Here is a 26,444-nt window from a genome sequence, read left to right as displayed (position 1 = left end):
AGGGGTGCTTACCTCCCCTGATTCCCCTCAGGGGTTCACTCACAAGTGGCTTGCTGTAGCTATGGTCATCTACTTGTCTATTACTCTCTGTTCAACAGCCTGGCTTTTTTTTTTTTTTTAATGTTTGCGGGAAATGTAGGCATTTTGGTCTTTGCTTCTCATTGCCTGACTTTTTAGAACATTGGGTCCTATTTTGCTTCCTCTCCATGCATATATATTTAAGTAGCTTTGAACAGTCAGAGATTGGTCTCATTCAGGAGAGTTCTGATGAGCGGCCGATAGTGGCGTCAGTGTATCTCGTGGTAACTTGACATCTTTCCCCTGCTTATGAACTTAGCAGGATGTTCCTTGATGTGCCTTGAACGACTTCTGCTGCCATTTCCATGGTTTGTTTGCTTGTTTTTAAATCCTGTTCTGCACAGTGCCCTGCCTCTTCTAAGTCCAGAATGTAACCTGCAATTGGTCCAGGAAGCAGGAGAAGGAGGTAGTGTGTTAGTAGATCACACAGACTTGAACTTTCTAAGGGACAGGCGTCTATGAAATAGGACAGTGATTATTGCCAGGTAATGACACAGAGCCAAACACTGTGGTGGGGAGGGGTGTCACAGGATTTTCCCTGTCCAATTACATTAAGTGCAGGGGAGGCCTGTGATTGGACAGGGAAAAGGGAGGCAGATCAAAGAGTTACAGAGACAGAGAGGTCTCAGGAGGAGAGAGGAGGAGAATGGAGGCTGACTTGGTGTTATCAAAAGGTTAGAATGTTTGGGTTAAAGCTTTATCATTATCAATTGGTTCTGAAATTATTTATTGCCATCTTGTAAATTGTACAATATTGATACATAAATCTCATTGGTTAGCTATAAGCTTAAGAGTCTTGATTTTACCGGTTACTGGGTATTGTATTATCAAATTGTGAGGATGGCAGATCTCTTTGGTTATTGGAATGTGGGACAAAGCAGGTGGGACCCAGCTGGGACATAGTGTTGTGGCCCACCAGTGCTGGTACTAGAGTGGGAACGTGGCCCGATGGGATCAGAGAGTTGGCAGGTTGAGAGAAGCAGGAGCGTGGAGAGTTGGCAGGTTCATTATTTAAATATTTCCCATAACAGTGGGGTTTGTCCTAGGTCTGCTGGGGTGGGGAGGTTTTGGGACAGCTGAGTGGGGTGTAGCTCATGATCCAGATCATGGTGAGAGGGCATGACACCTGATGATGCCACCCAGGGAGATGGGAATTTGTGGTGTGGCTTCTAGCATCTTTAGTGGCTCAAGAAGTAGAGATCTCATGCCAAAGGTAGGGGATGTTAGACCAGGATTAGGGCCCTTGGGACCTGTCTTAGTTAGGATTTTACTGCTGTGAACACACACCATGACCAAGGCGATGTTTACAAGAACATTTAATTGGGGCTGGCTTATGGGTTCAGAGGTTCAGTCCAGTATCATCAAGGAAGGAACATGGCAGCATCCAGGCAGGCATGGTGCAGGAGGAGCTGAGAGTTCTACATCTTCATTCGCTGGCCTCTAAGAGAAGACTGACTGACTTCTAGGCAGCTAGGAAGTGGGTCTTAAAGCCACACCCACAGTGCCACACCTACTGCAAGGCCATACCTACTCCAAGGCCACACCCACTCCAAGGCCACACCTCCTAGAAGTGCCACTCCCTGGGCCCAGCATATACAAACCATCACAGGGTCCATCTTTGATGACCCACTTACACCAGTCAGGAGCTGCCTCTTAAAGGTTTCACGATTCTGCCAAACAGCACTACCACCGCGAACAACTGTTCAAGCATTTGACCCTGTCCAGGACATTCCATACCATGCCACTAAGAGCAGAAAGTGCTGGGTTGGGTACTGAGTCAGCCCCTCCTTAGATAACATCTACACCACAAACACACATTTATCCCAGCTTTCCTCTGAAATCCAGCCCATGTTCGGTGTCACTGAACGAGAATAATACACAGAGTGTGTCTTTAATCTGAAGTAGCACTTGGATTCCCGTATTACAATGGGCCCAAGACAGGAAGCCGTGTTCACAATGCTCCGTGGGGTTCCACAACAAATAAAAGCTGTTGTTTCAAATTAGAATTTATCAAGGCGTCCAAAGAGGCTGCAGGAATCCCCCAGCCAAGCTCTGGCTGGTGTGTGTTTTCGTTTGTGATCAAAGGCACAATGCTGAGCGCAGCTGAAAGAAAAAGCTCAGCTCGCAACTAATAGCACAGAAGAGCAGCGCAGTGAGGGTGGCGTCTCACTTGATTCTGTTAAGCGGGCTGCCAGGACCCACTGCGCATGCGTAGCAGACGATTGCTGTTTAATCCAAGTCCACACTGGAATGTGCTGACGTAAACCCACGGGGGACACCTTTCTGGAGGACTTGAGTCCCGGATGCTGTGGCTGCCCATTCTTCCTGGGGTAGGGCCCCCTTATCGTAAGCCACACGCCTGCAGGAGCAAAGCAGGTGGTGTACCAGCGAGCCATACACAGAGGGGCGGGCTGGGGACAATACTGCCGGGGCTTCTAAACCTTCTGAACAGTTTTTGCACAGTCTGTCGGTGTCAGAGCCACGGCAGCCTGCTGGGTGGTAGAGGAAGGCTGGGCTGGCAGATCTGGGGATGGAGGAAAACAGGCTGCCTCTTTGTCCTCCTGGCAGGCTTCCCGAGTTACAGGCATTGTGAACAACTCAAACCATCAGCCAGAGGTGACCGCTTGCTTGGTTAACTGGGAGAGCAGGCGGTGGGGAGGGGAGCGTGGGGCCTCTGGGGAGAGGACGGGGCTGTGACTTCACTCTAGGCATGCTGGGGATCCATTAGCAGTGGTCTGAACTTGAGGGATGATTTCACAGGTTCTGGATTCTAATTAGCAGCTCCATTCCAAAATCCCCCTTTGAGTCTGTGTAACCGTTCCTCCAGTCCGGAATGCCTCCATTGGAAAGCTTTTAGGCTTTGGTGAATTGTTAAGCAGGACTTGTTTTTCCCCTCCTTTTTTTTTTTTTTTTCCCTCCTTTGACTTCCATAGCTCACTATAGGAGGAAAGGATCATATCCTGGCATCTCCCAAAGCCCCGGGCAGCTCTGCCAGCCTCTGCTGAGTCATAGATGAGCAAGGACCAGGCTGATTCTATTTACGTGGTATTTGCATCCCTGTCCAGAAGCCTCTTGGGAGCCTATTCTCTCTGCTCATTGGGAATGCATGGTGCCCAGTTGATTCGTCTTGCTAGTCTTGATGGCATGCAGAGACTAAATGTATCCAGGCTCATGAATAAACTCCACAGCCCCAAAGGGCTCCTGTCTGATTCCACTTTCCAGTGTGTAGCCCGAAGAGGCCAAGGTAACAGAGCTGAGGGGCGATTGCCCTGTCTCCTTGGAAATGATCGTTTGCTTCTAAAACCAAAAAGCAGGAAGGATGGACATCTGTGGAGACCTTCAGTAATTTATAGTGGGAGAGTGCAGATCTGGGCAGGCTGCTCTCTGAGGCACCACTGTGCTCAGCTGATGGAGGGTAGCAGCCTTGTGCTTCCTTCTCCTTTCTGCCAAGGTCTGGGTACAAAAAGTTGGAGCAGACAATGTGTGCAGAGCAAGATGACTCTGCTGCCCATGGGACACAGTGTGAACTTAGCACGAGGCTGGTGACACGGTCTCTCTGTGCCACCAGTGGAAAGGGGCTGGGTCAGGTGTCTGTAGGTCCTTGGTGTCTTACTCAAAGCATCAAAATTAGTAGATACAGATTTGCACAAGTAGCAAGAGTGCTTTTTTCACCAAAAGGCCAGAAAATGTGTGTTCAAGAATGAGAGTGGACATCATGAATGTAGGTACTCAAAGGCCCTGAGGGCTCCTTTCATGGAGATAGAGAGTGGGAATTCAGTTTCTAAGGATGTCGTTTGTGTGGTTCTCTATTTTAACTGACATAGTTTAAGTTATATATTCTTCTCTCTCGTCTCTTCTCATAACACATCTGATGTCAAACATATGCCAGATTACATATAGGCCTGCAATGGAAAATAGGGGATTCTCCCCGAAGGTGCACTTTGAGGACACAGTTTGCTTTATTGTACATGCATCTAAAACCAGTCTAGCCCCTCCTACTGGGATAGTTGTTAAGGAGATGAGAAACTGATTTCATTGTTCAGAGAGGCTGGTGCCTGCAGCTCCAGGCAGGTGGGGGTTCTAGATTGGCAATAGATTATCCAGTGCATTATTCACAGGGATGGATGCGTGTATCACTTGCAGGCGAGAGTCCTAGGCTGCTGACAGCATTGCTAGAAGAGAGCTATATGCACAGCCCAAGCCAAGCGGAGTCCTCGGTTGTTAACTGATTCCCTATGCTTGCCTACTTTCTGGGTGTGTGTGGATAGGGCTTTTCTCCTGACTGCCCTCCCCCCTACACAGGTCAGTTTTCTGCTGGAGTCCACATTGACTGCAGAGGGTCATGCATTGCCTTTAATCCCAACAACCTGGGAGAGTTAGACAGGAGGTTTTCAGGTTCAAGGCTAGCCTTAGCAGCTTTCTGAGATTCTTTCTCATAACAAAATATAAAAAGAGAGTTGGGACTCTTGATTCCCAGAGGGGAGGGGAGGGGATGTGGTGGGAAGGGCCATGTGTGGCAGAGACGAGGAGATGGGGGGCTTCGATCAGGATATAAAGGGGATAAATAAATAAATTAATTAGTTAATGGGAAAAATACAACAAAAGAGCTGAAGTTGTGACTCAGTGGTCAAATGCTTGCTTAGAATGCAAAGCCATGGGTTCAATTCCTAGCAACCCCCCCCCCACCAAAAAAAAAAAAAAAAACCCAGCAGTATAAAGTAGACCAATTCAGGTAACTGTGTGCATGTGTACATCTTTGTGTGTGCACATGGAAGTCAGAGGTTGGTATCAGATGTCTTCAACTGCTCTGAACTTTATTTTTTAGGACAAAGTCTCTCACTGATCCTGGGGACTGCCACTTCAGCTACCCTGGCTGGCTAATGAGTCTCAGGAATCCCCCTGTCTCTACCTCCTCAGCACTGTGGCCACATATGCCACCCTGCCTGGCTTTTTGCCTAGGCGGTGGAATGGAGGTCTTCCTGCTTGCACATCCAGTGTTTACCAACTGAGATATCTCCCCAGCCCTGAAGACCCTTTGTACTTTCACTAAACTGCATCATCAGTGAGACAATGTTACAGAATTTTTTTTTTCAAATGCATGATTTGCTGTGGCTCTAGCCCTGAACTCTGAACAGCAACATCAGTGGGACAATGTTACAGAATTTTTTTTTTTTCAAATGCATGGTTTGGTGTGGCCCCAAGTGCATGGCTCTTGCCTTGGCCTCTGAACAGTGACTCAGCCCATTTCCCATTACGTTTCATAGATTCTCCTTTACTGCGTTTAAAGTTGAATCTGCATGCTCAGCTTAGTACAACCCTGCAGTGCCCACACGAGCTACATGGCAAGAGACAGTCTCCAAACAAAACGGCCTTTGAGTCCTCTATCCCTTCCCTTTACGCCTCCCCCCAACCCCACCATTCTGGAGGCTTCTCTCAGCACCTGGCAGCCTGCTTTCTCATTTCTTTGCTCAGATCAGTTATCTGGGAGCTATTCTCAGCACCTTTCCCCATTAGAGTCCTCTGTCTTTCTCACCCTCAAAGTTCCTCATTAGTCTCTCTGCCCCTTTAATGATCCTCTGCGGGACAGCCAGAGCACTCAGCTAGGCCTCTGGTCTGCCATCTCTCTGGAACTCTCAGCATGGCCAGCAAGCCATCCACATGACTTTATGTTGGCTCTCTGCCCTCCTCTAGGTGTTTAGACCCCACCAAGAGCCAATTCTGGGCTGCTGGAGGCTAAGGGGGACACCTGATACCCAGTAGAGGGTAAGCAACAGCCAATCTTTTAAATGAGAAAAGAAAAGAGAGAATTCCTGTCTGCGTGCTCCTTTCTCCCAAGTGTAGAGTGAGACACAGTTGTGAGGTTTTCTCTGTCATGCAGGTGGATTTAAATGTGACATGCATGCATGGGCATCTGAAAGGCATGAGAGACCTAATCGTCTACCTTCCAGGGTGGCTGTCCGCCTGAAATTGTTTTCTAGTCCTACATGGCTTATTTCTGGAGTATTTCTTCCCAAACTATTTCATTGAACTGCCTGGCCCCCAGTTCCATGTTTTATTCTGGATTCTTCCATTTCAGTACACATCACCCATTTACACAACACACACACACACACACAAGGGTGTGAACGTTTGTAAAGATAGCCATGATGTTTTAAAGGTTTGTTTTTTGTTGGTGGTGGTGGTGGTGTTGGTGGTGGTAGTGGTGTGTGTGTGTGTGTGTGTGTGTGTGTGTGTGTGTTTGTGTGCACATGAGTGCATGTACCTGTAGAGGTCAGAAAGGGTGTCACATCCCTGGACCTGGATTTGCATGTGGCTCCAGGATGTGTATGTGCTGGGAACTACACTGCAAGATCTCTCTGCAAATTCTCTCTTGAATTGCAAATGCTCTCAGCTGCTGGGCCGTCTCTCGAGCCCCTATGAATGTGATTTTAATTGTATTAGTGATTCTTATGCCAAAGGCTTTGTAAATGATGTTTTCAGCCATTGTGCTGGGAAATAAGCCATAAACCTCATGGTGCCTTACAAAAGGCACGCTCTCTGTCTCTCTGTCTCTCTCTCTCTCTCTCACACACACATACACACACACACAAATGCACACACATACATGCTCACATGCACACACTCACACACACACAAGCAACCTTAGGCCCTGCCTCTGTGACTAAGCTGTGAGAGTCTGTCTCTTACAGATGGGACAATTAAGTACACATGATGTAATTTTCCCAACTTCCCAGGGGACTTGCATTCTCAGATCCCATCTCACTGACTCTTTGGTGCAATAATGGAAATTATTATGTGTGAAGCTGATGTGTTAATTTAATTTTATAACTTAGTCTTTTCCTCTGGTGACTTTTCTCTGTCTTTAGCCTTTTTTTATTATTATTATTATTTTTTAGTTTGCTCTGTGGTCCCAGACATTTCCGAGTGTCACTTTTTGGCTTCATGACACATTCCCTGTAAGACCCTGTCATCACTTGGCAGAGTCTAAAGTGCTGTGCAAGTCCAGGCCAGTGTCAAAGGTAATCAGAGCCCAGGACATTGTCAGGACCACTGTGTACTCCACTTGCTCCTCACAAAGACCAGGCCTGTGACAAATTGCAGCTTGGTGTTCAGCCTGCAACATGATTTTGGCTTTCGTGAAGTCACATGGCTCCCCCCCGAGATCAGTAGATCTTTCCAGAGGTCTGGAGAAAAAACCCAAAACCACAAAAACTTTCTACAACAAAATCCAAAGGCTCTTCACTAGAGCCCTTCCTCTCTTGCTCTACGCATACTGCCCTTGTTCCCCTCAGGTTCAAAGGGTGCAAAGATGGTGGCCATCTTCGGAGTGCATGTACATGACGCACAAGTGAAATTGGCTGAATCCTCCAGCAGATAAAAGTACCCGAACTTTCCAGGGTGGATGGGTGTGTCTGTTTAGGAAAGGCTCCGTTGCAGGATTCCCGAGATCCCTGGGAGTTCTTTATTCTAAAAAGAGTAGGAGGATTTTCATTAATCAGACCCCACAGGTGTGGCTTTCTTTAGACCCTGTGCTGACATGGAATGTGAGGAGAACAGCACTGTAGTGCAGGTGACCTGTGGCCTGCTTGGTCTTTGCCCTCTCCCCAAACTCAGCTTCCTCCGTGTCTGACCCCATGGCGGCTTGACCTCACCTGAAGACTTAAACATAGTTAGGATCTACCAACTTGTTTCTACTTTCCCGTTCTCTCTACTGGATGAGGCAGCATTTTTTGCTGTCTCGGCCCAACTCTTATGTTTGTACAGTGGCCCAAAAGGAAGAGACAGGGGGTCTGCTTATATGGGAACAAAAAGACTACTGTTGGTCAAGTGTTTTGCTTGAATGTCTAGAGAAGTGACTCCTTGGGAGCTTTTATCTGTCCTGTGTTATTTATTACTTGCCGAGTTCTTGGTGGCTGTTTTCTTTCCAGAGGAAACCACTTTACAGATTAGGAAGTTAGTAGCCCAGGTATGCAAGAAGAAACAAATCTAGCAACCCAGACGGGGAAGAGCTTTTTATTCTACAGTAGACAAATGGCCACAGCTGGAACCCAGGGCGGAGTGGAATCCAAAGTTACCCATGCAGAAGAAACAGAGCTTTAAAGGGCTTTGTACTAGGGACTGGAGTGACCCTTGTGAGCAGGGACCACGGTCCCTGACACTGAGCTGGCTGGATCATAATGTCAAGAGTACACACAGTTGCTGTTGAGGGTCCCTCTCACGGTGGTCCCAGATGTTAGGTTTTGTGAGGAGACTCTTATCTCAAGCATCTTCCCTTTCCAATCAGAGCCCTTGGATGTGACAGTCGCCCGCCCAGTATGGGGACTGAGGAGCTCTGTGGCCACACTGTCACACCTCACCGAGAGTCAGTGAGATGGGTTGAACATCTATTTCGGTTTGGCGGCTGAGTCTTTCTTCAAAGTTTTAAAACCAAAATTTGAAAATTAATAACCTTGGACCCGGCAGAAGTCATGGTGGTTTTTTTTTTTAATTTCAAAAAAAGGAAATATAAAATTTACATCAATATTTAGTGGCTAGAGTTTGGAAGAGTATGGAGCTACGATTCAAGGTCAGTGTCCACCTGTTCTCCAAGGCCGGCTTGCTCTCTCACAGGCCCAGTGGGGGCTGCAGGAAGCTGGGCCCCCTCCTTGCGTGCTCCTTAACAATGTCTACAGTCTCTCCAGGGGGAGCTCCAGACTGTGAAGGAAACACTGCAGGCCATGATCCTGCAGCTCCAGCCAACAAAGGAGGCAGGAGGAGAGGCCTCAGCTTCCTATCCGACAGCTGGTGCTCAGGAAACGGAGGCCTGAGGTGTGAGTGTGGAGGGGGGCGGGGGAGGGGAGCCACATGGCATCAGGGTGGAGTGGGGGCTGGGACGGAGGTAGACCACATGTTGTGGGTGTAGAGCTGGGGAGATGGAGATGGACCACCACATCAGCAGTATTACTCCGGCACAACCACTCCCCTGCATCCACAAACGTGCCTGGACCCATTCTATAATACAGAGCCTTGCTGTGCTCCAGTGGGAAGGTACCCCATGCTTTATCACATATAGAAAGTGACTCTATACTTATGTTCCATTGCCACCAGAGGTCCCTGTCCCATGTCATGATGGGAGCGTCTAGCACAGGAACTGGCTGTCATTCCATCTTGGACCCCACTAGACAAACTCTCCCAGCTGGGTGAACTCTCCCTGGGGGTTGTCTCTTTTCTTACTACTCTTTTTTCTTCTTCTTCTTCTTCTTCTTTCTTTCTCCTTCAGCCTGCTTTTTCTCCATTCAAAACCAAACATGAAATGGCCACTATACCTGCCGGGGTCTTTCTACAGACACTCCAACGCCAGGAGCCCACAAACCTCAGAGTCTGTGCAGGTCCTTAGTTCCCCAGACCAATTCCTCTGGGGTCTCTGCTCAGTCTCAGGAGATGTCTACAGGGTGCCTCAGCAAGGTGCAGCCTTTATGTTCCAAGGCAATGGCTGCAGCACAGAACCACCACTGCCTCTGCTGCAGCCACCAGCACCACCAGCACCACCAGCAGTGCTTGCTGCTGCATCAAGTCATTCTGAGATTCCGGCCAATGAGGTGAGAGGCGAGAATGTGAGGAGAGGCGTGGGTGCAGGAAGAGACAATGGACACGTTGAGCCTCTCCAGGGAATTACGACCGACCGTCATGGAGCCTGAAGAGCAGTGTCTATTCACTGAGGCAATGTGGACTCAGACAGGCAGCTCACTGCTCCATAATGGTGAGCAGTAAGTTCCTGTGGATTGCTCCCTGGGTTCAGCGGAGGCTCCTCCTGGGGCAGCTGCAGGCAGGTTGTTCAAACAGGCTGAAGAGACGAACTAAGAAAGTATGTCAGGTAGTTTTCTGTTGCTGTGAAAAACTACCTGGCAAAAGCAACTTGGTAGGAAGTATGGAAGGGAGGGAGGGAGGGTAGAATGTGGGTATGTGGGTTTATTTGGGCTCCTGGTTTGAGGCTACAGTCTATCACAAAAGGGAATGCATGGTGGCAGGACCGTGAGGCAGTTGTTCACACTGTGTACAGGAAGCAGAGAGATCAACGCTACTTCAATCTTTTCCCCCTTTCCATTCAGTACAAAGCCTCAGCCCATGTGATGCCACCGCCCGCATTTGCAGTGGGTTTCCCTCAGTCAAGTGTCTTCAGGAACACCCTTATGGACAATACTTGAAGTTTTGCCTTTTAGGTGACTCTGAGCCCAGTCAAGTTGATAATGACAATGAATTACCACAAGAAGGTACCTCAGAGATGTAAATCTGTATGATGAGACCCTGATATCATAACTCCTACTTGGGAGTCAGCTCAGCTAGCCACCCTGTAAGAGGGTCTACCAGCTTCCATCAAGCCCCAACATCCCCAAGCCTGATGGACTTCTTCATGGGAAGCTTCTAATTCCCTCAGGCTTGGGGGACATTATGCTGTCCCCTCTGGGATTGCTCCAGTGCACCTGTATCTTAGAGACCAAACCCAACATTCCCCCATTGAGCTCAGCATAGTCTGATGAGTCTGCCCGGGAAGACCTCTTGAAGATGCTCTGCTTGCCTTTGTAGATATGGGAATGATACACTCTTACCTCCCTCTGGGCCCGTGGATCCAGCTTTTAACCCTTCCTAATCACCCTTCTGTCTCTGGAAGGTACCTAGGGATTCTCTAAGTGAGGACCACTTCGTTGAAGAGCCTGCTCACTGACTTCCTGAGGCATTACCTGAACCATTTTGAGGTCACATTTTATATATTTGAATAAGAAGTATGTTTAGTTTGTTTCCAGACTTGATGTTTTGATAATGAAACAAATCCCTGAACCATGTATAATCGTGCCTCCAAAAGTCTGGTGAAGCAGTCACATGGCACCTGGAGCCCCCAAATCCTTGGTGTGATTTTAATGAAGCACCCCCTGTTGCCAAGAATCTTCCTAACCGCGACAGCTCCAAAGGAAGCCTTCCATGGGCTTCGTAACCTGACTGTCACTGCCAGCATGGGTGTTTGATGTTATTCTGATACCACTGTAGCTCTTGGTGAGGTCATGAAGCATTCAAAAGCTTAAGGAGATGAACAGTCCCTAGTCCCTAGGTATCTCAGGAGGAGGGACAGCTGAGAGTGCCCAGTGTCTGGTTGGTTGAATGGCACTTCAGTCATGAGTTGTCCCACATCTCCTGTCATTCTCTGGTCTTGGAGTGCCATCCAGGTTCAGTGTTGAAGGCTGGTGTCTCCTGGGACTGCACAACTGTCTCATGACAACCTTCCTCTTATTAGCCACTTGGGCCCTAGGAGATCCAGGACTTGTGGATTCCCAACTATAGGACAGGACAGGTTTTTACAGGGTCACATAAAAATATCCCAGGGATGTCAGGGCCTGAGTTTAGACTGGTTTTTTTGTTTGTTTGTTTTGGTTTGGTTTGGTTTTTTGAGACAGGGTTTCTCTGAGTAGCCCTGGCTGTCCTGGAACTCACTCTGTAGACCAGGCTGGCCTAGAACTCAGAAATCTGCCTGCCTCTGCCTGTTATGAGAGGACCAAGCAAAGGTATGTGTTGAAAGGGGACACAATGTCAGTCTTGTTTATGACAACAGCACACATGTGTATCTTATATATATGCTCTATTATCCGTATCCATTCATGTGTTGAAGGGCTGATTCCATAATCCGTCCATCACTGTGAGATTCTGCAAGGGTGGCAGAGTAGGGGGCGCCAGCTTGAACCTTACCTCATTATCACCAGGTCTAGCTCCTGAAACTTTACAGCATTGATCAATCCCTGAATCAGGTTAATATGTCACAATTGATTCTAGTCCTGCTTGGCGATGAGGCTGCCTCCCACCCCATGAACACTTGTGGATTGGCACCACCCTGAGCCCTTCACAGCCAGTCCTGCAATCACAGATCTGCCTGAGAAGAGTACTCCACACAGAGGAGAGTGCTACACACAGAGGAGAGTGCTACACACAGAGGAGAGTGATCCAGAGGGGAGAGTGCTCCACACAGAGGAGAGTGATCCACAGAGAGGAGAGTGCTCTACACAGAGGAGAGTGCTCCACACAGAGGAGAGTGTTCACGGGCCTCAGAATGGCCAAGTCCTCTTCCTAAGGCTCAGAGTTGGTTCAAAGGGGGGTCATGGGGAATCCTGACCCCCATGGGCAGCTGTTCCTAATCAATGTCCTTTCCAAAGTGCCTTTGATGTCCTCTTTGCATTTTGAGCTGTGAAACTCATTCACCAGCTAAAACCCATGACTGCCCTGTGAATTCTGCCTGAGAGCAGCGAGTCACTGATCTCTGGGTCCCCTCACCCTAGCAAACCGTACTGTGTAGCCTGGGCTCTGGTTGGTTTTAGAAACCCTAAACCTCCATCTACTGTCCTGGCCCAGCCTTTCCCAGTCACCCCAAAGATCATTCCAGGGGTGCCATACAGCCTCATACTGGGTGGGTTCTCTGGAAACTTTCTATGTGACTGGTATTTCTCAGAACATGTTTATTTACTATGGGCAATATGAACGACATACACACACACACATGTTCATGTGCTATGGTTGACAGCAACCCTATACATGCTGATCAGCACCCTCATGTGTACATAACTGACCTTTAATTTTAATAGCACCATTTTATTTGATCTTTGATTTTGTAATGTAAGCTATTGCTTTATTAAGTGTCCTGATCTGTGTGAAATAAAAACTGATACCCAAGCCATGATGTCCCCTGGTGTCATTCGATATTCTGGAGCTTGGGTGACAGAGGGGTCAGATTGGTCCATCTCTTCAGTCTGTGACAAGGCTATTAAATACTTGTATGTTTGCTTAGACAAACCCAAGTACTTGCAATAAAGTTACATTGTAAAAATCACATCCATGTTTATATATTTACTTGCTAACAAGTCAGAAAAACCTGTCCCTAAGACATGGAGAGAGAGATACCCACAGACATCTAGCTTACTCTGAGCAAGTGGGTTATGAATTATTATTTACAAAGATTATATATCATATGTGTTATATATAGTATATATAGAAGATATACACACAACAATGAATATTCACAGAGCTGTGACAATATATTTTGCTTGTCTGAGACACAGTCTCATGTCTCCCAGGCTGGCCTTGAATTCATTATGTATCTGAAGATGACCTTGAACTTCTGACCCTCTGGCTTCTCTCAGGTGTGCACCACCACTCTCAGGCTTCACATGGGGCTGGGGGTGCACCCTAGGGCACCACGCAGGCTCAGCAAGAAGTCTGTCCACCCACAGAGCTGTGCTGTATCCCTAGCAGCATGGTTTTCATTCTTTTTGGTGCATGTATCTTCAGGTTGCTGTGGGAGTGCTGCTGCTGTTGTTGTTTGTATTGTACTCAACATCATCAACTTGATCTGGGATCTTAGGTGAGCTCATGTAGCTGACATCGAAATTTCCCAGTGTGCTTCTGTTAGAGTCAGTGTAACAATGAGAGCCTCATGGGGAGAGGGGGTTTCCCGCAGCTTTGAACTGAGACCTCCCCTTGCATCCAATGGGATTGCTGATTCAGGTCCCTGTGGGTCCCCACAATGCATTTCAACACCAGCTCCCTGTGTGGCGGTTTCCCTTCACCTCCACCCAACTTCAATGACCGCCTTTCCTAATTTAAAAAAAAAAAATTCTGCATTTGAAAATTTGACTTTTTCTTTCCTCATTATTTGCCCATCTTCTGTAAAGGAAGAGGACAGAGTGGTTGGTCCTGTACACAGGGCTCAGGGGTGGGGGTGGAGGCTCAAAGTGGCTGGAAAGCCCAGCTGCGTGCCCTACAGCAGGTGTCAGGTCCTGCAGGACCATAAGTCCTGGGATTTCCATGCAGTTGTGGATGTAGGGGCATAGACCCATCTCAGGTGTCCCTGAGTCTGTAGCAACACCCCAGGCTCCATCTTTGTCTTGATAAAACAGTGGGTGCTGCTTGGACCAGCACAGATTCCTCGGGTGTATGAATAGAAAGACCTGGAGGGAAAATAATAAAACACACTTTGGGAAAAGGCTTTTCATGATGTTTGGGTCCCATTTTTTACGAACTGAGGTGAAGGCTGGGACGATAGTCTAGGCAGTAAAATAAGTTGAAGGCCTGAGTTTGATCCCTTAGTACTGACATAAAAAGCCGGGTGTGAGGACACACACCTGTAATTCCAGAGTCAGGGGAAGTAGGACAAAGTCGGATCATTGGAGCTTGCTGGGCAGGTAGCTTAGTCTTCCTGGTCAGTGTAGGGGGCCTCCATGTGCACATGAACACACACACACATGTGCACATACGTGCACATACCTACATACCTCCCTGCAGCAATAAGCCAGTGTATGCTCTCAAAGTACAAGAGGAGCTGGTGAGCAAGGACAAGGAGGCCAGAGGGAGGCGAAGGGTACGTAACCTGTGAGAGAGAAGAACCTGTTCAACAGCAGGTGTCAAGTGCTATCCAGTGAGGCCAGAGAAATGCTGTTGGACTTGGCCAATCCAGTGTGAGGAGAGTTTTAATGACTAGGTGGAGTGGTGGGGCAACAGATGGCTCAGTGGGTTAAGGCACCCACTTGCCAAGTCTGATGATCTGAGTTAAATAACCAGGATCCACATGTCAGAGCCAAAGGCTGACTTCCCCATGGGCTGTGGTATATAGGAGCCCCTCACATTAAACAAATAAATATACAATAAAAGTTGACCATAGAAAAGGAGCCAGAAGCAAACATCACCAGTGAATGTCCAGTCTATGCAGAGAGGAGTGTTTGACAGCCCAGAAGTGTGGACACACTGGACAACACACAGTGCTTGTAAAATACCAAAGAGGCAACCCAGCCAAACTCCACTGACCTCAGGAGTGGTGTCGATGTTGGCAAGGCCTTCAGTCCTTCTGTCTGTCCATGGGGCCATTTTACTATGAGATTGAGGGATAGATCCAGGATTAAAATTCCACTCAACCCTCCAAAGTGGTTCAAAAGAAAACTGTCAATAGCACCCAAGCACACACTTTGGCCGGCCCCCAACTGTGTCTGTAGAAGCAAAGCATTTATTGAGTGTGTCTCTGTTGGTGTTTCTCCTGCTTTGGGGAGCCTTTCGATAACTTGAGAAAATGTTTCCTGCCTTAAAGAGAGAGGGACCTCATCATGACTGAGGGAGGAGAGACTCAATTTTTTTTTGTTAGCCTATCAAAGTGTCGAGTGGAGCTCAGAGAAGCTTGAGACCAGTCCAAGACCTAATTAATGGCTGTGATTTTCAAATTCCCCATGGTTGTCATATGTTAATACATGGTACAGGAAGGTAGAGACTCAATAGGAACAGAGGGTGATGGGACCAGAGTGAGTGATTAGTGTAGCCTCAGTCTCCCCCCACCCAAGTCAGCCTTCTCTTCCCTAGGTGGCACCACAGAGGTGCCAACTCTAGCTCAAGCTTACAGCATTGCAACTATCCTTATCTGGCTCAGTCTGACCCTGGGGACTATGGTATAGTCTGGTGACTGTACCCTGCTGTGTCCTAGGCCTGCTACTTGCTAAGGGGATGGACACAGGAAAAACGTCCCCAGAATGTTCAAGGGACAAGTTAACCCTGGTGTCAGGAATGAGCTGAGGTCAGTCGTACCAGCCCACTATGCTTCGTCTGTTTTGCCACCATTCCCAAAGCAAAGGGGTCAGTGCTAAGGGTGTGCCTATATGTCTGTCTTGCCAAGGAAGATTTTAACTGCTAAGGCTGAGCAGAAGGGTGGCTGTTTCTGGCTCTACGAGCTGGGTGTCCCCAGGGTGGGTCAATGGCCACCTTCAAGAGCTTCACCCTAAGTGGTAGTATCTGGCTACTCCATGCCCAGTAAGATCAGGGGCTTTCTGTCCTTCTGTTGAGCCCTTGCTGACTGGGGGATTGCTCTTCACACCCCCTTCCACTGTTATTTCTGCCTTGTTTTTGCTGGGTGCTCTCACTCTTCCCACTGCTCCCTCCTCTTCCTGATGCTGTGGGCAGCCTTCCAGTTCTGCTGCTCTCAGAATGCCCGGATCAGAGCTCTTGTCTTCTCTGACAAAGGCTACTTCAGATTCCCACTGTCCATGGTTACAATGGGAATTTAAGGGTTTCTCTGCTTCTAATTTCTTGCACATTGAGTTCACAGTCAGAATCATCTTTCTTGCAACACTATTCACAGTAGCAAAATTATGAAACAGACAAATGCACTCTCGCATGCAAACACACACCTGCACACGGTGAAGTTGTGTTTTATGTTTAAGACAGGGTCTCACTATGTAACTGTGGCTGGCTTTGAACTTGTGTTGATGTACCCCCCACCCCCATGCTGGTGTTACAGACATTCACAACCACACCCTGCAGACAGCTAAGTGTTATTTACCCATAAAGAAGAACACAGTTGTGCTATTTGCTGGGAAGTGGTTGTAATGGAGATCATAATAAGATAAAGAAGTCAGACTCTGGGCTGGAGAGATGACTCAGTGGTTAAGAGCACTGACTACTCTTCCAAAGGTCCTAAGTTCAAATCCCAGCAACCACATGATGGCTCACAATCATCTGTACAGCTACAGTGTACTCATATACATAAAATAAATAAATAAATCTTAAAAAAAAAAGTCAGACTCTGAAAGGTGGACACCACACTTTTTTTCTTTTTCTTTTTTTTTTTTTAAGATTTATTTATTTATTATATATAAGTACACTGTAGCTGTCTTCAGACACTCCAGAAGAGGGCGCCAGATCTCGTTGTGGATGGTTGTGAGCCACCATGTGGTTGCTGGGATTTGAACTCTGGACCTTCCGAAGAGCACTCGGGTGCTCTTACCCACTGAGCCATCTCACCAGCCCCACACTTTTTTTCAATGACTTTATACAGGTCCATAAACCAGCTGCATTTATATAGAGATAGATAAATGTAGCCAAAGTACATGATGTACTTGAAAGAAATTTTATATGAGTCTCAGTACTACTGGCCACTCACAATAGCCAAGTTATGGTATCAACCTAGGCATCCATCAAGGAATATTTTATATATATATATACATATATATGTATAGTCATCTTTCTAAATCAATGGCCAGAATATAAGACTCAAAACCCTTTGCTACAGAAACATTCTGTTGGATGCTGTTCATTCATCATCTGTATTCACACCATCTCTGGCTCTCTGCTCGAGGTGTTCTGAATCACTCAGTTTCTTAGTGGTCTGTCCGTTGTCTCGTGGCCTCTGTTCTCAGCTGTGCCATCCACTTGGGATCCTGATATACATGTAGCTAAGTCAGGCTCCTTCATCATGAGTGCCCAGAAAGGAAAACAAGCAAAGAAGTGGATTCTTTATAGTTTTCTGCAATCAACTCTGGCTTCTCCTTGAACTAGAATACATTTGATGAGGCTAAAATGAGAAATGACAAACTTAGGGGGGAAGAAGAATTCCTCCCCACAGGTGAGCAGAGCCCAAGCAAAGTTAGATACAGGGAGATCTGAGCATCTCAGTGAACCACACAGCACCCACAGCAAAGCCCGAGTACAGAGAGGGGCTGCCTTCAGACCTAAGGCGAAGGCTTTTCAGTTTGATAGGCATCCCTCGGGCTCCTATGAAGTGTTGAGTGCTGGAGTTACAGGAATACAAAGGCTGACAGAGCCACAGCAATTACAGCTGTGTGCATGGTCTCTGTGCTCTCCACTCTGGACTTTCAACTGCTTCAGATAAAGAGACATGGCTCTGTGCTACAAGACCCTGTCCTGTACTTTATTGATTATCCTTGATCTGAACTGTGAGGGACTGGATTTAGGTGTGCTCAGGAGATACACCTGTGTTGTGTGTCTGAGAGTGTTTCCAGAGAGGTTTAACTGGAATAGGGAGGTGAGTCTGGGGGCCTGGCCTGAAAAGGGAGAAAAGGAGAAAGTGAGCTGATCATTACTTACTCTCTCTCTCTCTCTCTCTCTCTCTCTCTGCTTCCTGACTGTAGATCTAAATTTCAAGAATAGCTCCTACGGTGGAGGGTGGGGGGTGGGGTGGGGGTGGGACTCATTCATCAGGACTCATCCTGGCTCGACTGTCGTAGTCACAAGAAGTTAACATCCTTCCTAAACTTCACACAGTGTCCCCAGCTTTGTCCAGCACAGATAGCTGTGCCACCATAGTCCATACATGAGTTACGTCTCTGTGCTTTCTTGTTATTTGTGATCGGTCCAGGCTAGTCTCAACCTCCCTCAGCTTCCCCAGTACTGAGATTACAGGTGTATATCACCATGACCGTCTTGACACACTTTAGAGAGCCCCAGTTTGCCTTCCTGTTGCTGTGATAAGACGCTGACTGAGAGGAATTTGGGTAGGGTGGGGTTATTGCATCGTACAGGCAAAGTCCATTGTCTGTCAGGGAAGCCATGGTAGAGATGCCATGCAGGAACCTGGAGGCAGAAGCTGAAGCAGACAGGCAAGCCTGCAGGTCAATCTGAGGGAGGCAAGTCTTCAATTGACATTTCTTCTTCCCAGTTGTGGAAGTTCTTGGTCAAGTTGACAAAAACTAACCAGTACACGCACAGACATACAGAGAGAGAGAGACAGACAGACAGATGCACACATGACATGTTACCTTATCTAAAATATGAAAAATATAACTCTAAATACACCCACAGAGTATACTCACCAACAACATCAAAATTCAAGGATTGTTCACATAGTTATACCAGTTCCATGGAAGCACATTTAGCCAGCACGTTTCAAAATAGCTTGCAGGCTGGAATGTCTAACTTACAAACCCTTATGGCTAGGCTCAGTGATGTTGACATTGCACTGCTTGTCATCAGCTAAAGCTATGAACTTCCATCCTTTCAAAGTTAATGCAGTTTCTTCCATCCTATAAGCATTGATTTGTCAAGTCTGGCTTTGTTTTGGGAGCTGGGATTTAACCTTGAGCAAAGCTTTGCTCCCATAGAAATATCCACTAAGATAAACACACAACAGCAATAATGTGTCTGCAGTGCTGTGAGTGGGCTCAACAGTTCACACACACAGTAAAGACAGCGACTTCTCTTCCAGAATCTATCAAAGGCCAGTAGCTCAGCCGCAGAGTCAGGTCTATGAGCCCCTTTGCCTTCCATGACTAATTATTGCTGGGCCAGTCTTGTGTGAGACCAGCACAGGAGGCCACAGTTCTTAAAAGTTAGCGACTGCATTGAGTCTGGAGGATACAATGTAACTGGGCTTCTAGCACTGTCTCTACGAGGCTGCTGCAGTTCCCAGAGAGTGCTGTTCTCGCTGAGCCTGGCTGTCCTTTCCAGTTCTCCTTCAACCTTCTCCTGTGGCTCGCACCTGCTCGGCTCTATTCTGACTCTCCCTCCTCAGAGCCAGCCAGCTGTCCACACCAGGTGTGACTTGGGGAACTCACAGACCCAAGGAGGTTTACATGACTCACAGATATGTGTGGGGGTTTATCTGGCCCTGTTTAGAGAGGAAGAGGGGAGGGCTAAGGTGACTCCATGTCCCAGATGTCCCAGCCTGCTGTGACCTCTGTCCCTGGATCCTTCAATGCACTGCTCTGTCTTCAGCAGCACACCACAGGGGAAGGGACAAAGCACAGGGGCTGGGAGACACAGTACCCACTTTAGGTTTAACGGTCAGGAGGGAGCTAGCATCGTTCACCTAGCAATTGGGAGCCTAGCACCTCAGATAGGTGCTTCCCCCCCCCCCCCCCCCGCCCACTCATGCAAAGCATTGTGTACATAAGGATACACGGAAGTCTCTTTGAAAATGTGAAGGCTCCGTTAGATATATATAAGGCAGTCTGTGATCGGGAAAAGTTTCCATGCCCTGTTAGTTATTTCGTGTGAACACACATCACACACATCAAGCTCAAAAAGGTACTTCCAACTAGGAAATATTTAACAATTCACTTACGTTTTCTGAGGTTGCTATTCTGAGTCTTTAGTTCTGAATGCCAGGTTCCCCTCTCCTCCTGCCTATCCCCCTTCTCCTCCACTTGGAATATGTTCTTTCCTAAAGCATTGTTTTTTCTAACCTTCATGATTGATTTACTCTTCCTGCACCAGAAACAATGGGTAGGGCTAGGCCTTTGGAATATCCGCCCTGTGCCAGCGCGTTGCTCCAATGCAAAGAGAAACGGGGAGTCAGATGAAGAAAGAACACGCCTAGTGATAACACACTGAACTCATGACAGTGGTTCCCTGTGAGCTCTGCCGGCTTAATCTTCACCGCTAAGAAGCATAGAACTGTCTGAAACCAAGTCTGAAGATAAATCCTTCCGTTACACTGCTTCTCACGGGTAATTATCACAGCAATGAAAAGCCTCACACATTTACAAACAACCAACATGATTATCAACTCAGACAATCACAACACCACCCCACCCCGGAAAGGTTAAGGGAACAAGAAACACCAGCTCAGAGCATGGAAGGCCGGGCTGTCACTCTTGGCACATCTGCCTAATCACGTACCCTGCCTTTCTTATCACTCGTAATCCTATAGTGTGACCACAAGTCCAAAGAGCGGGTGCTACTGTGTTTGTGTCTGCATTGTTTTGAATAGATCAAAGCCGCAAGGAGGGGTGGGAATACAGCTGAGAGGAGAGACTGTTTGCCTTATGTGCACCAGGCCCTGGGTTCACTCTCAAGTCCTATAAAAAGACAAAAATCATATGGAGGAATTTCACCGACATACTGTTGACTGAGCAGGGTGATTTATGCTACAAGACTCCTTGTCTACACCAAGCTTGGAATTAGTCAAATCCAAGTGTAAGGAGAATCTCTTGTACTCCATGGAAGCATCACCTGTCAATCAAAAAGCCTATGGCCAATAAGCTGAGGCAGGAAATAAGAGGTGGGACTTTCAGCAGAAAGAGAGAGAGAGGAGAGAGAGAGAGAGAGACAGACAGACACAGAGAGAGACAGAGACAGAGACAGAGAGACAGAAAGAGACAGAGACAGAGAGAGACAGAGAGAGAGATTCTGGGAAATAGTCAGGTGACAGAGATTTGCCCTGAACTCTGAGGAAGAGACAGATGCATAAACCTGAGGAGAGGTAACTAAAGCAATGGAAGAACGTAATCTAGAATAAAATGGATTATTGAGAAATGAGCTAGACGAAGAACAGAGACAAAGCTTATGGCCTGAGCATTTATTCACAAAGGATTTAGTATCAGAGTTGTTATTTTGGGGAACTTGCATACGGCTCCATTTAAAAGTTAATATCTGCCGGGCGTGGTGGTGCACGCCTTTAATCCCAGCACTTGGGAGGCAGAGGCAGGCAGATTTCTGAGTTTGAAGCCAGCCTGGTCTACAGAGTGAGTTCCAAGACAGCCAGGGCTACACAGAGAAACCTTGTCTCGAAAAACAAAAAACAAACAAAACAAACAAACAAACAAACAAAAAAGAAGTTAATATCTACAATCCAGCATGTGTGGTAGGAGCTGGAAAACAGGTCACGTCTATGCTCAGGAGAGATTAATGGCCGCACACTTAGAATTCATGCACCTTTCTAGAGGAATATTATACTTCAATTAAAATCGTATTCAAAGGAAGCTTTTCCATGGTGAACCCTCCCCCTTGTTTTCATCTCGGAATTGATGAGCAATCAGCTAGGTCATCATCAAACAAACCCAGAATTCTCCATCTGCCTCTCCTCCCAGGAGTGCCCCCCCCACCCCCTCCTCAATTGCTTCTATGCATAAATAATAGTTTTAAGTATTCCATTCACATTTGATGGCAAGGTCCCCACTTTTAAATGTTTACATCCAAACTTCTGCTAGAGCATGGTATGGAAAGAATCTTAACTGAGTTTGTTCCCCCAATGAGTGATGACAAACTTGCTAATCTAGTTCATAACTAGCCACGCCCCACCTAAAGATTCAGCATCCGGAACAAACACTGCCTGGGATCTGTGTGGTCCCTGCTTCTAAACTTCCGTTATGATTACAGTTAATGTGTTTACCATTGAATGGCTTCTGCCTTTGAACAGTCTTCTCCAGCATTAGCATGCTTTTAATATTCTTTCCTGTTGATTATCCTGATGATGTTCAATAATGCTTGAACTCTGTCCATATAAAAGGATTCTGCCAATAGCCAGTCCACCATGTGGAACATATTAGTATCATTAGAGCCCCCAAGTCTTAACACGCCTGGAATAGTTTCCATGTTTGCTAACTTCACTTGCTATTCATGGTACTGCTCCATTAGTCTGTGAGCCTGACCACCAGGCTGTCCTGTTTCTGCTGGCTGGTTCCTCTATGAGGATCACAAGTGTCTCCCAAACACTGCAACTTTGAGGGCTTCCAGGTGATTTTCCAACAAACTTTCCAGTATAATGGTCACATGCAAACAAGAGTCAACTCTATCTATGCTGTCTGCCTGAAAGTCCGGAGCAGGCTGCAATAGTGATCACAGCAGTGGTTGTCGCTGGTCAGGAGAATCAGATAAGGCTGTGGTTAAATTGTTAATAGGTTGTTAAATTGTTACTTTCTTGTTGTGAAGGGAGGGGATACAGAAGGTCTTAGTTACTTTTCTATCGCCAAGGGAAAACACCGTGACCATGGCAACTTATATAAGAAAATGTTTGATTTGGGGCTCACAGCTGCCCACTATTGTGTCAGGGAGCATGACAGGCAATGGGCAGTGGGGCAAGCAGGCAGGCAGAGCTCTGGAGCTGGAGCTGAGAAGTTACATTTGGAGATTCTACTATGGTGGAGAGAGAGAGAGAGAGAGATCTGAGAATGGTATGGTGTGGGCTTTTGAAGCCTCAAAGCCCTCCTCCAAGAAGGCCACACCTCCTAATCCTTCCCAAACAGTTTTACCAACTGGACACCAAACATCCATGAATGTGGTGAGAATTCTGGGCTTTTGATTTCTTTTTAGAAACACAGAGAAATATTGTAAGAATGCATTTTCATTTTAATCCCAGGTGTGGGATGTGGGGCTGCTTTGGGTTGACCGCAGCAGCTGACTGTGATTTGCCTCGTGCTCTAGCAGAGGTGTGGTTTTGCCAGCTGCAGATGATTTTTGCAATCGTGTCATGTTTGGAACTCTGGGAACTTTTCAGAGGGTATATAAACGCTAGAACTCCAAAAGGAAGGTTCAGTGGTTGTTGGTCGTTTAAGGAGGTTGATTGTGGGTTTTGTTAGTAGCTGTTATCCATGAGAAAACAAAAGGAAGGGAATTAGATTCAAGGATTTTCCTAATTCCTCTCTCCCCTCTATCCTTGTTTCTCTCCTATCTAGTGTTAAGAGGATAAAACCAGGGAGATAAAGGATGGGAAAAGAAGAACCCACAAAGTAGGAAAGACTGGCTGTATATGAGCTCATTCAAACCATCACACTAAGTTTTCAACTTTTAGGATTTTATTGGAATTCAATATATTCTGGATACAGGTACTGTGTCAACTAGATAAATGAACTTGGTCTCCTTCCTGTGGCTTGGGTGTTTTGACTGCATGTATGTATGTGCACCACACATGTCCAGTGCCCACAGAGGCTATGAGAGAGCATTGGAATCTCTGGAAAGTACTTGTCTATGTCCCCACCCCCAACACATACATAAGTTATTTCTAAATGATTTCTAGAAAAATCTTTCCCAATTAAATAGGTATAGTGCTTTGACATCAGAATGACCATGTGTGGTGGTCTGAATGTAACTGGCTCCCATAGGCCACAGGGAGCAACACTATTAGGAAGTATAGCTTTGTTGGAGTAGGTGTGGTTTTGTTGGAGGAAGTGTGTCACTGTGTAAGCTTTTGTAGTCTCCCCTCCACCAGCCTGAAACCTGCTTGCTCAGGGGTGGAGCTTCCTGCTCAATCGTTATGCCACGCCCACTGCTGGAACCTGCCGCTTTGCTGTTCCGAAGCCATCACGTGGTGATCACCCTGCTACTGGACCCCAAGATTATTTGGCGGGAATTGGGCCCCTCCCCCTTCCTTCATAACAGAGTGCCAAAATAGTAAAAATTAAACCTTGAGCAGAGACCTTTGTCTTGGTTCCTTCCTTATCTCGCGCAGCCCAGCCCCTCTTCTCTTCCAGGTTTCCAAAATGCCTTTCCATGCTGGAACCCAGGTTGTGATCTACTGGCCAGACACAACAAGCTTTGACATCTCCTAGTGCTCAAGCTCCATCCTGTGTGAAAGAGAGCATCTTCCTGGCTGCCTTCAGCTCCTTCTCTAGCACCATGTCTTCCTGCCATGATGACAATGGGCAGGAGCTATAAGCCAGTCCCCAGTTAAATGTTTTTCCTTTATAAGAGTTGGCATGGTCAGGGTGTCTTTTCAGAGAGAGAGAAACCCAAACTAAGACACCATGTTATGTCATAACAAATATTATGCCATCATTGTGGCTGTATTTTGGCTTTTCTGTCATTCTGTGAGTCTAGATTTTCCTCTTTAAAAACGATGTATTCATTTATTTTATCATGTGTGTGTGCACCTGAGTGTATGTGTGTACACCTGAGTGTATGTATGTGTGTTCACCTGAGTGTATGTGTGTGCATCTGAGTATATGTGTGTTCATCTTAGTGTATGTGTGTGCCCCTGAGTGTATTTGTGTGCACCCGAGTTTATGTGTGTTCACCTGAGTGTATGTATGTGATCTAAGTGTATGTGTGTTCACCTGAGTGTATGTGTGTACACCTAAGTGTATGTATGTGCACTTGAGTATATGTGTGTTCACTTGAGTGTATGTGTGTGTGCACCTGAGTGTATGTGTGTACATGAAGGTGACCTGCTCCCTACCCTCATAGAACCTCCACTGGATCAGAAGAGCCAGAGATGAGGTTCTGGGAGAGCAGACACTCAGGGTTTGTCCCCACAGGTCAGCATTCCTCTTGCTTTCCCCACCCCCATCCCATTTCCCTATCCACAATGTAACAGCCATTCTTCTTAGACCTGGTGTTCTGTCTTGTTTTATTTTCTTTCTTTCTTTCTTTCTTTCTTTCTTTCTTTCTTTCTTTCTTTCTTTCTTTCTTTCTTTCTCTCTCTCTCTCTCTCTCTCTCTCTCTCTTTCTTTCTTTCTTTCTTTCTTTCTTTGTTTTATTGAGACAGAGTCTTACTCTACATCTCAAGCTGGCCTGGAATTACGTAGCCCAGGCTGGCCTCAGACTCGAGGCCATTCTCCCGCTTTAGATTCCCAAGTGCTGGGACTCTAGACAAGTGTGAGTGGCTGCTGGCCTGGGGTGATGTATTATAACTCTAATTTCAATTAATCAACTAAGTCAGTTGTGATTTTATATCTCCCCATCCCAGAGGTAGAAGCTCCATACTGGAGACAGAATTTAAAAGATGATTTTGGTATCTTGCTTCCTCTGCTACTCCTTGGGAACATAGCAGCTCCCAGTGGGTCTCAGTGTCCTTCCCAGACCACATGGCATTAAATAGCTAAGCTCAGCAAAAGGGGCTTTTCACACTGTGGGGCTCATGTAGGAAGAGACAAGCTGGGAGCCAGGCTGTGATTCTGGTATCAGCTATCAGCATCCTTGCACAAAAGGTTTCAGCTCTGGGATCCCTCCTCTTCCCCAGAGAACACTTTCTTAAAGCTCCTTCAGCGGGAGGATTTAGTACTTGTCATGATCTTGTATTATCTGCTGGGTGGTATTACTATTTTTCCCCTGACACTGAAATCTGAAAAGAATCGTCCATGAGGCTGCAAGGGCAGAGGCCGCATTGGGGTCACTGTGTAAGTGCAGTAATTCCTGCCACTAATTGAGAGGCGTGTCTAGGGTCAGATGGCACTCAGTCTTGGGAGGCAGCTACCAGATGCTCTGGATGCGAAGGGATTATGGAGATGCTGTGGTCCAGCAGGCTCTTGTTCCAAAGAAAAATCTCTGGTGGGGAGAGGGAGTCACAATGACAGGCCGTCCTATTTCAGTTTGAATACAAAGAGAATTAAGAAATGTGGCTTCTGCCACTCAGGGACAGATAGGACCTAAAGCCACAAATTTGAGCCCCGATGGTCTCTTTGGTGTTTATCCCTGCATCTCATCTTTTCTGTGGCTCTTCTTGTTATTCCTGCTCCCTTGGCATTCTCCACATTCTCAGTTCCTCGTGCCTTGCCTCTCCTCCTTCCCTACCATCCTTCTCCTCCTCCTTCCCTTTTCCCCTTCTCTTCCCTCCCTTCCCCTTCTCCTTCCCCTCCCCCCTTTCCTTTTTCTTTCCCTCTGTATGTGCATTAGCTATTCTGGAGATCTGTCCCAGGGCCTCACACTTGATAGGACAGCACTTGGACACTGAGCCACACCCCCAGCCCTCTGTACTTTATAAAAATATCTTTTATTCTCTTATTTATTTTTGAGTCCCACATATTCCAAAGCGGACTCAAACTCACGCAATAGCTGAGGATGACATTGAATTTCTGACGAACCTTCCTCCACCTCCTGAGTGCTGAGATCACAGGCACGGGCTTCACTTTGGAATTTCAGTT

At 46.9% G+C, this 26,444-nt stretch overlaps 1 protein-coding gene across 1 annotated transcript in view; it reads left to right on the top strand.

The window, feature by feature from the left end:
• Disc1 (DISC1 scaffold protein) overlaps positions 1-9,977 on the top strand; it is a 210,771-nt gene extending 200,794 nt beyond the window's left edge. The window contains exons 13-14 of the mRNA XM_021170050.3: positions 8,749-8,888; positions 9,338-9,977. Of these exons, the coding sequence (XP_021025709.1) occupies positions 8,749-8,885 (137 nt within the window). The 3' untranslated portion in view covers positions 8,886-8,888; positions 9,338-9,977. The remainder of the gene's footprint in view (positions 1-8,748; positions 8,889-9,337) is intronic.
• Positions 9,978-26,444: the final 16,467 nt, after the last annotated feature.

Source organism: Mus caroli, unplaced genomic scaffold (genome assembly GCF_978045245.1).
Source record: "Mus caroli unplaced genomic scaffold, Mus_caroli_1 scaffold_10, whole genome shotgun sequence".
NCBI classification, from domain to species: Eukaryota; Metazoa; Chordata; class Mammalia; order Rodentia; family Muridae; genus Mus; species Mus caroli.
Note: the sequence above shows the minus strand (reverse complement) of the source record. Positions and strands in the feature narration are given on the sequence as shown.